Raw genomic sequence first — 13,393 nt, 5'->3', positions numbered from 1 at the left:
GGGCATGGGAAGCGTGAATTTAATTAGGGAGTGGTCTGACCAAATTAAAGGGAGTGTATCCTCGATCATAAGACCCGGAACTGAGGAGAACACACCATCTAGTGTGTGCCCAGCAGTATGTGTGGGGGATTGCACCAATTGTGAGAGTCCAAAGGAACCAAAGCTATCCAATAGCTCTGCAGTATCTTTGTTCCCTGCATCCTCCATATAAAAGTTAAAATCCCCAAGGATAATAAAATCGGACTTTAAAATAGCTGATTCAAGTAGATTGCCCAAATTGGTTAAAAACATAGTGCGAGGGCCAGGTGGGCGGTAGAGAAGAATTCCCTTAAGCGTTAATTTGGGATGAAGTGTGAGTGAGAAGTGGAGGCCTTCATAGAGGGAGGAGGAGATGGAATAATGAGCTGATGGAAACTGGTCCCTAAAGATAATAGCAACTCCACCCCCACGCTTAACAGGCCTATCTTCCCTGATCACTCTATACCCCGTAGGTATGGCCGTGATGAAGTCGGGGTCCGATGCTGCATCGGCCCAAGTCTCTGTTATGAATAATATATCTAGAGCCAGGTGTTTTATCATATGAGCAATTTCATATTTGTGTTTGCCCAAGGACCTAGCATTGATAAGTCCGCTTCTGAAAACAGGCTGGACTTGTGACAGGGTCTCCTCTAACTGCTCATGGGCGCAAAAAGCCCTTACTGGTAGGGGGGGAGGGAGAGCGAGTCCACAGTCGCATTTAGTTAACCTTTCCCCGGAATATAGGATACAGCAGGTCGGCTCCCGAGGAGGTCGCAGGGCGTGTAAAGCGCTGCTCGTGTATTTCGCTGGTGAGGATGTATTGTGCGGGGCCCTGGGCACGGACTTGGCGCGGACGGGCGCAGACGGGCTTGCCTTCGGCGCGCCTTCGGCGCGCCAGCGGCGCGCCCGCTGCGCGCGTCCGCCCCATAGGTGTTTAAGAACCCTTCCGGTGAGCGCCAAAACGCGAGCCACTGGAAGCGGAAAGAGGGAGGCGGTATGGCTGAGTGTTGCAGGGTCCGCCCTCCGCTCAATCGGCACAACAGCCGTGACGGAATGGGGCGGCCCCAACACCAGCAACAGAGGCAGTAAACAGTGAGTACAGTAATGGTTAAAAACACAGTTAAAAACGTAATGAAATATGTCCTAAATTACATAAAAAAGATTCTGTGCATGACCCCGATCAGAACCGTCCCCCAAGTTCCCAAGCTTCTAACCAAGGTGCGACGTGTCTAATAGTGTGCAAAATAGCAATAGCAATGGAATAGCAGCGTAGTTTAGGAAGAGAAATAGATGGCTTTAAAATGCGCTTAGTGCTTGCAGGGCAGAGTTATGTCCGCTGCGCGTCCGCCCCATAGGTGTTTAAGAACCCTTCCGGTGAGCGCCAAAACGCGAGCCACCGGAAGCGGAAAGAGGGAGGCGGTATGGCTGAGTGTTGCAGGGTCCGCCCTCCGCTCAATCGGCACAACAGCCGTGACGGAACGGGGCGGCCCCAACACCAGCAACAGAAGCAGTAAACAGTGAGTACAGTAATGGTTAAAAACACAGTTAAAAACGTAATGAAAGGGGGGAGGAGCCAAGATGGCGACCGGAGCAGACGCTTGAGCGCCCGGCTCCGTCGGCCCTTGGCCCCGGACTATCATCCTGATTCCTATCCTTGCCGATTCTCGAGGTGAAACGTGTGCGAAGACGCGCTGTCCACGCCGCCGCTTCCCCGAAGTCTCAGCCCGCCCGGATGCCGGAGTTCTTGGTGCTTTTGTTCTCCGCCCTGGACCCCTGCTTCATTGTGGCCTTTGCCGGCCCCCTGGAAGCTCCGCAGTCACCGGACCCGCTAGCGCAAACCCGAGCCCCGCGGTCCCGACCTCACCTAACACCACGGACTGTCGCCAGATGAGCCTGGGGAGGGACGGCCAGACACCTCCTGCACCCCGCGCCTGAAGGGCTGGGGCTGTAAGGTAAGCCCCGGTGCGGCGGGTCTCCTGCCCCGATCTGTGGACCGCGCTGTGGGAGGCTGCCGACCCCCTTCTTCTATTGCCTAGTCGGCTGCAAAGAGAATCCGAGGGAAGGGAGGCGACTGTTGGCTTTCCCAGTTGCGGCGCAGACCTGAGGGGAACTGACTCCTTGCTACGACCCCCCCCCCTGGCCATTGTACCGTCCGGCGGTAAAACATGGCGTTGTTTGCCTGCTCGCGGCTGGGGGGTGATACTCCGGTCTTGCCCGCTGCCCGCTTCGCCCTCCCTCCACCAGACACCAGCTCCACAGTGCCGTCCCGGATTGCTGCCGATGTGGGGGTGCAGCCTCCGCTGACATGCGGCTCCGTTCTGGCCGTCCTGCGGGACTTTGGTCTACAAATGTGTGCTCGCTTTCAGGTGCTGAGTGAGCAGTTTGACTCCATGCTGTCGGCTGCGGGCCGTGAGCGCTCCGTTTGTCATCAACACGGCGTGGGTCTGCCAGTGCTTTTGTCCTCTTGCGGGGACGCAACGGCTGTGTGTGATCGTGCTACACTGGTGCCTGCATCTGGCTTTCCCGGCACCCAGGATCAATTGCTCTCCAGCTCAACAGCGGATACTTTGTTTCCCCGTTCATTGCTGCCTGCTTCATTGTTGCCTGCCTCACCGCGTCTGCAAGAGTATCCAGCTGAGCAACACCTAACATCCTCGAGGACTCGTTCACGGTGGCCTACTGCTTCTTTTCTGTGGAACTCCTGTACTCTACATGCCATGTCTGGACTTTATGTGTTGCACAAAGGGACCTCTACAGATGGTCGGCGGCCATTTTGTGATTCTACTTCACCATCTTCTCCCAAGCGGCCATATTGTCTTTGTCTGCACGGGATGCGGGGCCTTCATGTAGGGGCTGGCTTAATCTCAAGCCCGCGATCGGGCCAGGGCTAGACTGATTTATATCGCCATGGTTTCACGGATGGGCTGGACTGGGACTGGAACTGTATGTATACTTTGTGCGCACTCGTCGCGATCTGTCTTCCTTCATTTAAATTGTTGTGACAATTCATTTTCACACGACCGCTTTTGGTGTAGTGGGTTCTCAGTGTGTGGAAGCCATAGATGGCCGATGGTTTAGGGCGCTCTGATGATACGTAGGCTCCTCCCCACTTTCTTTCTTCTTTTTGGGAGTTTAGATTAGAATAGTCCTATTCTTTTCTCACCCCCTTTATCATAGGTGTACTGTTTACTTATCTTTCTTTACTCTATTCTTACTCTCTTTCTTGTCTATATTTCGGGTTTATTGGGCGACAGGCACTATGCTGGGGGGGGGGGCAGGCCGTAGCCTCCGCATTGGTGTAGGGTGGGGGGTAATTTACTGTTTCTAATTAGTTCTATGGGCCTTTTTTTCTTTTTATGTTTCTGCGCTATACTTGTTTCGATTCTGGGTCCGGGTGTGGGGTTGACTGAGTGGGGGCGGCACTGGAGGGGTGCGTAATTGCTCATGTGACTATCCTGTTATATAACTGCATTGCCTCACTGCCTGAGATTTTACTTCCATTGCTGTTTTAATGATGCTGCTGCTCTCCCGTGTGGTGAAGATATCGTGCGGACTCGAATCTCCTTGGTTCTTATTCTTCACTGACTTTTTCCCTGATAACATTATTTTGAAAAACTTTAAAATTAACCTTCACTTCTCCTTTCCCTGGGGTCAAGGATCTCTCCAGTGTATAATTCATAAATCGTTGCTAATCTTGACCGTTGAAGCACAGGGGCCGTAATGTTTGTATCAGTGCTTAACCGTATCGTGGCCGGCCTGAAGGTTGTAGGCCCGTATTTGTTCTTTTAATATGCACGAATAAAGGTTTTAAAAAAAAAAAAACATAATGAAATATGTCCTAAATTACATAAAAAAGATTCTGTGCATGACCCCGATCAGAACCATCCCCCAAGTTCCCAAGCTTCTAACCAAGGTGCGACGTGTCTAATAGTGTGCAAAATAGCAATGGAATAGCAGCGTAGTTTAGGAAGAGAAATAGATGGCTTTAAAATGCGCTTAGTGCTTGCAGGGCAGAGTTATGTCATGTCAGTTCAGGAAGTTGACTATGTTCTTGCTGGGCTCCAGCAGGCCCCAAAATCTAATAAAGACAAATGCTCTGATAATACTTTACTGATTGATCATACAGCTAAGAATCAGATTGGTGGTTTGGGCTAGGAGGAACATGTATCCATTTGTCCTGTGGGTGTGTTGCTGACACCCAAAGTGGTAATGTTGATGTGAGGATAGTGTGGTTAATAAAATGCACAATGCTGAATTGGGTAGTGGCATAACCTCTTATTTAAAAATCTTAGATACTGACATACAACTGACATGCCTTTATTTCCACTAGAATATATATAATGGAGAATCACTGCATACATTCTATTATAATGGTGAAGTAAATTTAGCACTAAGTTTTCTCAAGGCAACTTAATCAGTTAGGAGAGAAGAACACACATAGAAGTAAAATAGATGGTTTACATATTTATGATCAATTTCACAATTACACAAACATGTCATTCAATGATCTGCTTATTTACCTGCAATGTTGGATGCAGTTTCCGCTTGTCCCCCCAGCTGAGAACCCAAACCTGGTCATGCGACTTGTCATATAAGAGCTTCACTGGTAGAGGATCCACATTTACAGACTTTAAAGAGACAAAAAATCTTTATTAGGCACAAGCAGAAATAAATGCAGCAACCAATTCATACTGTTTTGACAGCGATTGTGGTTTTTTAGTGTGGCGTTTAGAACACATTGTCTTTTTAATGTATATTATGTACATAATGTGTCATTTTGCACTAGTAAAATGCTGGGGATGACTTTGCACTGTAAAATGTGTTAAAACTCACAGAAAACCTGTTTATAAAAATCATTCACCAACTAAAGACACATTTGCAATAATACATTCAAGCTTCTGTAATGCATCTACTGACTTGCAATATTAACTCAAATTTACTAGGAATATTTAAGTCAGGTTCACTAATGATGTTTAGCAAATTTCTAACTATCTTTTGTGAATCTGATCCTTACTCTATAAACCTCTTTTTTATTCAATTTCATGCATAAAACAGATTGCAGAAGTAAATGACATATGTGTCACACTCATGGAAAATGAAAGGTCTGTATTTAGAGTTTTGAGACGGGTTTCAGTCAAAAATAGTTTGCCTTATTGCAAGTGCTATATAATATAATTCACTTGTAATAAGGCAGACTGGTTATCTGACAAATTTGTGATGGAGTAACCCATCTACAAAACTCTAAATCAGGCCCATATTCTAATATACTTGAATACTGACCCATTTAATTTGAGGAACCACTTACAGATTGGAGATACTTAACAGTGATATGTTGAAGTGGTCTCATCAAGGTCCCCAAATCCCATTGTGTTTATGAGGACATTTCCTGGCACAGTAAATTGGCTATTCTAATTGTGATCACTTATCTGTGCACCTCATTCGCCTGTCTTGTGAAAGGCTCATCATGGATCACCAATGTTTGACAATATCTCTTTTAGTCAGAAGCACACCAATGCCCTCCAGAATTACGTTCCCCTCAAGCCTCCAAGTTCATCCATCACTTCCATTATCAACATTTTGGACACAACGCAATAGGCTGTCTTTGGATAATCTTGTGAGCAAGTATTTCTCACTATTCGGCAGTTCCATATCACGTAGAAAAAAATCTTCAGTCTCCATGTGCCGTCTGATGTAGTTCAGGGATTGTGTTATGCTCATTTTGGTGAAGTAAATTCAGTGCAAGTACTTAATCTGAAAAGTGTACAGTCTAGTGGATATAGGTAAGTCCATTGAGTTGAAAAGAGCATCCTTCCAGTGTACCTCATCAGTTGACCTAGGTCTTCATCCTAATGTGATCTAAAAAAGGTGAAGCAGTCTGGAGAATTACATATAAGAGCATGAAGCACTCTTGAAATCCCACCCCATCCCAGTTGTTCAGTAGTCAGTTAGGCTTCTAATGGAATTAGTTCCAGGAGTGCCTGTAACTCAGTCTGGTATGTTCCTTGGGTGAGCCTTAATTGGAGGTAGCAATAGCAGTCTTTGCAGTTTATATTCATATTGCAGTGTGGTGAATACTATACGTCCCTGAAATGAGATATGCCAGGCTGTTTTAGTTTTAAATGCATAATAATGGATATAACCCCACTGAAGTCGAAATAGCAATTATCTTTGTAACCATCTAAACACTGATAAACACCTGCACATCCTCAAACTAAACTGCAATTAAGAGTTAATAAAATGAGAGAGCGTGTGTCATTTTTTATTTCTTCCTGATGGGGCCAATACTATGTGACTTTGTTATACAAGCAGCAGCGAGAAAGACTGGTCTAAGATTAGGCTGGTTGATTTCTGTTGTTTGGGGTTATCACCAAGATGTTTTTTCCCTTTTGTGTCTTCCAGTTTTGTGTGTTTGAGTTATAGGTGCAGGATTTAGAAGCATGTTTTCAGGCCTGATTTAAATATTGTATACACTGCAGAGAATATGGGATTGTTAAATTCATATTTGATCTTTTGTCAGTTTTTCATTTTGTCACTGATTGGTGAAATGGCTGGCTTGTAGAAATCTTGGCTAATATGTGCTATCACAAGTTCCCATAGACACAGGATTGGTAAAACCATTAGACCAATGAAGTCCCTTTACTCACAAATCATTATGGATAACAGGTCAATTGCCAAACACCCCAAGCTCTAAACTACGGATGTGCATAATTTATGTGACTTGCTTTTATATAATTATGTGAAATGTCAGTAAAAATTACACAAAAGTACACATAATTATATGAAATGCAAATCCAATAATTAACTCTATATTTACTGTGAAATGCGTCCTTGCTTCAATTTTTGACGAGATCCCATTTCATGCCAGAAAATAGTGCAAAACATTAAAAGGCACCACAGACAACATCTGCTTGCGTGTGGTGGTTTCCATGAGATGCAGTAAAGTTTTATTGCGAATGATGGATTTAGGTATATTTTTACTGCGAATGGTGAGTAATCACTTGTTGTGGCATATGGGGTGAGTCTGGGAATTTTGCTTAACATGAAATTCTCAAAATTACACGAATTACATTGACTTAATTTATATTTTGCAGTGACCTAATCGAAACATTCAATACAAGGCATAGTGACAGGTACCTGTGAAAAGCGTGTTGTTACCATGTGCATGCAACAGTGTTGAAAGCTCGACACAACGTTTTCTATATACCAAGGCATCATAACAACAAAAATTACCTGCTGTAAAATTTCCGATTGTTATGTGTGATATGTTCAGCTAATCCTGGCTTTTTAGCCAAGTTCACTTTACCTCTAGTGTTTCTGACCTCATATTTACAATATTAACAGCACCAGCAACCTTTCAAGTCCCAGAATACATGATATTGGTGGAAAAAGTCAAAACTTACTTAAAGCATGACTCTTGACATGGGGATACTTGGTAGCTATTAGTAGCCAAGCAACAACAGAACACTACTTTCATGTAGTCAGGCAAAGTGCAGAAAAGCAGAGCAAACATGCTGAAAGCATCAGGTTTCAGGTGTTTCAGAATGCAGAGCCGCTAAATTATCAGGTGTAATTAAAAACTTCACACGTTTTCTAACATACTATGCTTTTGGCAGGGTTGGCCACTCCTACAATGTCATAATGTTTAATAGGGAGTAAGCGAAAGACCCTACCGTCTGTGTCCAGGAATTCGTTTATTAAAAAAATATTTTAATATAACACTTTCCTTCTTTTTAAATGAGTTAATAGTCCTGAAAGTCATGCACAGTCCCAAGAGAGTGATTGTGAGAAGTAATGAGAAGTGAGAAAGTCTGTGAGTGTGGTTGAGAGAGAAATAGATAATCTTCTAGGCTTAGCAAAGCCTACCATAACTCCACTGGTCACAGTGCTAGTGGGGATACAAAACAGACCCTTCAATAACTTTCAAGCACTTTAAATATGTGTGTTAGAACATGTGTTTCAAGCAAGCAGCAGGTTGATTTGTAAACAAATGAAAAGTAGTCAGTTTCTATGTATTTTGAAGGTTGAACAGTTGAATGAACACCGATTTCAGAACACTTGTAAAACATTGAGTAAACATCACTGATATCCACACAAAAAACAATGAAAGCATGAAAACCTAGCTATACCTATGCTGACCCAAATCTCAAATCTCTGCAGTTGTGCTGAGTGAGCTAGGAGGAACTCTCACCATAGTGGTGTTTCCTGTGTGAGTTTACCCTCCCATCACATCCATTGAAGGGCATTTGGCATACCTCTGGTCACTGGGGAAAGAGTCTCAAGGACAAGCGACCTGTAAAGTAGATTCACTACCTCCACATCCTAGACACATCCTAGAACATGTTTCACTCAAAAAGAAAGGGTGGGTAGTCCCTGCCACTAAAAGGTTGGTTTTTCTCTGACACTAAAGGGTCAGTAGTTTATGATGAGCAAATGGTTAGCCCAGTAATAAAAGTGGATGTTTGTAATTTCGAGCCCCCCTTCATAAACTAAGCGTGACAAATGTGATTATCTGGGGTAGGTTTGCTGAATTAAAGCTACACTTCCTTGATCGTATTTTATCTAAAAAAATGTCAGAGGTTATAATATGGGTAGGTCAGAAGCACCTAACTAAGCATGGGTAGTAGTATCATTTTGTACAATTGACCCCTGCCAATTATAGTAATCTGTAGTCTGTCCCAGCTTGGATAACCTGCACCATTAGGGTTGTCATAAAGAGCTCCCGACACCTTTTGTATTACGGAGTAAGGTGAATGCCAAGGTATATGATATCCTTGGTTTCAGTGGTCAATTAAGCATACCAGCCAGCCAAGTAGAATATCGATGAAGTGGGACCAGGATCGGCTTTCCCTGGTTCACCTGTAACCTCAAGGTTGCAGGAGAAATAGTTTAGAATTTTCATTAATCCTTGCCCAATCCATTGTGGGTAGCACATGAAAAGAAGCATGCCATGTGTTTATAATCTCGATCTTCAATGCCACTCTCCCACTAGAAGGGCGATACCATGTGTTAGACTTGTCAGGCTTAGGGTGATCTTCACCCAAATGGTTCGTCTTCTCCTCTATTGGTTTGCTGGTTTCATTTTTTTGGGCCTTAGGACTCTATGCACTTTACCAGTGCTAAAGTGTTGGTGCTCACTCCCTAAAACATGGTAATGTTGCCTCATACTTGATAGGCATATTCAGTTTACTTATAAGTCCCTAGTAAAGTGGTATAGCCATATACCCATGGCTGATAAACTAAATACTACTTGGGGCCTGCAGCCCCACACACTTAAGTAGCCCCTTCAAACAGCTGATTTGACTTGGCAAAATATTTGCCTTGCCATGCCTAAAAATCCCTTTTTTATTACATATAATTCACCCTTAAGGTAGGCCCTAGGGTGCATTGTAATTGAATAGTTGGACATGGACTTATAGGTTTTACATGTCCCGTTAGTGAAGAACACCCAAATCCATTTTTAACTACTGTGAGGCCCACAACTCCTATAGGATGACATTAGGTTACCTTATTACATTTAATAAGTGATACTTTTTATTTGGGAGCAGCTAGCTAATGTCATATTTGGTGTCTAGAGAATTTTAATTTAAAATCCTCGTTAATGATAAAGTTGGCTTTTAAGTCACAATTTTAAAAAAATACTACTTTTAGAAATTTAGTATTTTCTTGTCCTAGCCGTTTGGTGCCTGCAGCCTGTTTCCTGGGTCATTTGACTGGGTGTAACTGGCAGTTGGCCTTTCTGTGTTCCTCCAAGACAGCCACACAATAGCAGGATTGGGTGTCGGCAGGATGGGACATCCATGGCAGGATGGAGGGGCAGAGCTGTGCACAGCCATACTTGCACATCAAAGACCCGGCCTCAGCTCCTACACAAATAACTTCACACTAGCCTACTGTGACTGCAGGCAGAATGCGACCAGGGAGGTAGGAACTTCCAAACACTTCTGTGAGTGGATAACTCCACAAGGTTCTTCCACTACAAAGCTGGCATCAGGTATAAAAATATGACCTTCAGACCCACTATTCAGTACACTTCCGTATCTGCAGAAGGACTCCCAGGGGACTGCCCTGCCGCCTGTGGTCTTCTGTGTATTTCAGAGGACTGCTCTTCTGCTGAAGCCTGCCCAGCGCCTTCAGAGGACTGCCCTTCTGCTCAAGGCCTTCATTCCTGCTTGAATCCAGGAATTCCAAAGTGACTCCAAGGGCTAGTTGGATAGCCTCCTGATCAGAGCCTCAGGGACAGAAACGGCTACAACAATCTTGATTCTGCACCTGGACCCAGCCTGAGTGGACCCTCTTAGTGATGCCTCTCCAGTAATGGACCCTTGGAAGAGGTGGTAAAGGCTCACAGGTAGCCCAGATCAAAAACTTAGAACTTTAAAAATGTTCTGCCAATACCTGCTCTGAGAACCGAGAGGAGATCGGACCCACCTGCTCACAAGTCCACCGAAGGTGCATCGCAAGTCTGCTTGATTTTGCCGCAGCTCCCAATATGCTCTTCTCCACAGAAGCAAATCCTGTTCAGCGACTCCTGTCCAGCCTTGTGAGGCCCTCTTTGGCTACAGCCTGCAGATATGTCCTGCTGGAGATTTCCGGCTTCCATAAGAGTGTCTGAACGTAAGAATCTTCACCACAATTTAGTCCAGCGGCACCCTGATGATGATACCTCCTTCTCAGACACCACCGGTTGCCTTGCCCCAGTGAACTTTACCTTCTCAGACACTTTTCTTCCAACAGTGAGCAGAGACCGGCCAATCCACTTCATGTATCGAACTGCATATCTTTATGGTCAACCATAACTTTCGACACTGTCCCAGCCTCACGCGAATAGATGTACGCCGCTGGCACTTTGATCTTTTAAGCACTATTTTATACTTTATAAATTCAACTGATTGGATTTTTGTTGTTTTCCTGTCAAATAATTTAGCAAAATGTACTCTATGTTTCTAAATTAGTGATGATTTTTCTTGCATTGTGTTTTCACTTTATTACTGTTTAAGTGCTGCATAAATACTTTCCACATAGCCTCTAAGTTAAACCTGACTGCTTTGGTGCCAAACTATCAGTGCGTTAAGCACAGATTAATTTAGTGAGTTTTTCTGGTTCACCCTGAGGAGGACTGTGGCTGCTGCTTGAGTAGGTTTTCAGCCCCCTCAACCAACAGCCTAATTTCTCACACCATGGCTCTCTTCTTTCTCCCGAACTAAGTGTAATTCAACTGGGGAATAACTAGCTATAATTCTTATTTATATAAAATTGCCAGAGTCAATAAGGGTTGCCTAGTTATATATCGCAGGAAAACTATAGGAAAGACCTTAGAAGACTAGTTTGTCAAGAAAGAGAGAGTATCTGGGCAAATACAATTGTTTCCATGAGAACAAGAAGCTCAAAAGGTTTTTAGACTAAGTAAATAGAGTGTTGGAGGCAGCTAAAATTATTGTAGCAGTGCTGGGTTCTGTGGAAACATGGGTGAGTTATATATCAGAGCTGTACAAACTTAAAGTTGAAAATGTGGGAGGACTGTGGAATGTGCAGGTTGGGGCCTTAGAAATGGGGTTAATGGAGAGTTATCTGGCTCCGTCTGTAAGGAGTATTGAATCATCATAAAAGGCCTAAAGAATTCTAGGGCCCATGGCCCTGATGGCCTTTCTTCTGATGGAATTAAATTCAACCCTAGTTTGTGGGCACAAGTACTGGCTTCAGTTACTTGGAGAGGTAGCATTAGGGTCCAGCAGTATAAAAAGTGGAAACAGGACCTTCCATCAAGTTGCAGTATGATCACATTGTTGTATATCCATAACAAGGTATATGTGAAACATCTTCTGGGGCTGTTAGAAGATTGGGTAAGTGAGGCAAGAATTCAACCCAAGGTCTGTTTGTGTCATACACTGATTTGTCAACAGAGTTTGACACTTTAAATAGGCCTTTACTTTAGGAGAAGATGTGGAAATGGAAGTGCCCTCAGGGTTTATTAACGTTGATTATTCAACTACATGAAGGCTCATGGACCAGGGTAGATCTAGGGGGTAACGAAGCACTGTCTAGAAAAATTGCCACCCTAATGGATTGAGATACGGGTGTATGCTGCCCTGCTCCTGCTCTCCACATATATATTGGGGATGATATAGTAGGATGACACCAGGTTAGGTCTTTTCCCCCAAAAGTAGGCCACAAGTCAATTTCAGAAATGTTTTATGCTGATGATACAGTTTTGTAAGATCTGACGCCGGTTGACCTCCAGCGGCAATTAGATGTTTTTGCTGACAATTTTAAGTCCAAAGATTTTAAAATAAATATCGCCAAATCAAAAGTAATGGTCTTCTCGAAAGAAAGGATTCTGCATATAAGTTTTAATTGGTGGCTAAGCGGTGTTCCTGTGGAGGTGGTTAAGGAATATCGTTATCTTGGTCTTCTTTTTGGATACAACCTAAATTTAACACCTGTTGGAAAGTGGGTTATTGGTAGGAGCAAATGTAGGTCTGCCACTGGCAATAAGGCCACTAACACATGGTAGGACTCAGCATAGGTCTTAGTAAATTATTCCTATGCTCACCCCTTTATTAACGTGGCTGTGAGCAGACAGGCTTAACTTCAAAGACAGGTATGTAAAGCATTTAAAAACACCATTTCAGTAAATAATTAAGAAACAACACATAATAAAAATCCAACACCAATTTATAACAATAGGAAATATTTTAATCTTTAAAATGACACCAAAACGACAATAATCTAATGTAGGGAACTGGAGATATGAATTTTCAAAGATTTAATAAAATATAGCACTCAGAAGATTAGCACCATATTGTGATACCTGCTCGCGATAGACTGGGCCAAAGTCAAAGTTGGAGCCCTGAGCAGCTACAGATCCCGGCAGGACCCGGTCTCAGTTTCTAACTTCACACTTTTCTGGAGCTTTTCTTCCTGAGGGTCCTCAAAGCTCCCAGCCAGTCCAGATATGGTGAGGGTTCGCCGGCTTGACTTGTGACAAGGTCCCAGTCAACTTCCCTGGAGCGGACTTCGAAAATGTATCAAGATCGCTTCTGCGGGGCAACCCAGGAATCCAGGCCGGCACACAATGGAAGGCAGGCGGCTTGGCTCTCGCGGTTGCTCCCGTCACCTTTTTTCGAGCGGAATTAAAAACTTTTCTGGAGCTTTTTCTTGCGGGGTCTCTCGATGCTCCTCATGTAGCCGGATCCAGTGTGGGTTCGCCAGCTTCAGTTTTCTTCTAGTCCCAGTCAAACTCTGGAAGTTGGAGCGATGGAGCTTTTAGCAGGACGAACCTGATTGGCTTGTTCGGCTCGCGGTTGAAGGCAGGCGGCCTGGCTGGCCAGGTTGAGTCGGTCCCTCTATGAAGCTTTTTTTCAAAGTTGCTTCAAAG

At 44.1% G+C, this 13,393-nt stretch overlaps 1 protein-coding gene across 1 annotated transcript in view; it reads right to left on the bottom strand.

Moving 5' to 3' along the window:
- Positions 1-13,393, bottom strand: part of FSTL4 (follistatin like 4) — a 2,149,215-nt gene that overhangs the window by 66,141 nt on the left and 2,069,681 nt on the right. Inside the window, exon 14 of the mRNA XM_085618028.1 lies at positions 4,539-4,646. Within this exon, the coding sequence (XP_085474154.1) occupies positions 4,539-4,646 (108 nt within the window). The remainder of the gene's footprint in view (positions 1-4,538; positions 4,647-13,393) is intronic.

Source organism: Triturus cristatus, chromosome 7 (assembly GCF_964204655.1).
Source record: "Triturus cristatus chromosome 7, aTriCri1.1, whole genome shotgun sequence".
In the NCBI taxonomy this organism is placed as follows: domain Eukaryota; kingdom Metazoa; phylum Chordata; class Amphibia; order Caudata; family Salamandridae; genus Triturus; species Triturus cristatus.
This window is presented reverse-complemented; position numbering and strand designations above follow the sequence as displayed.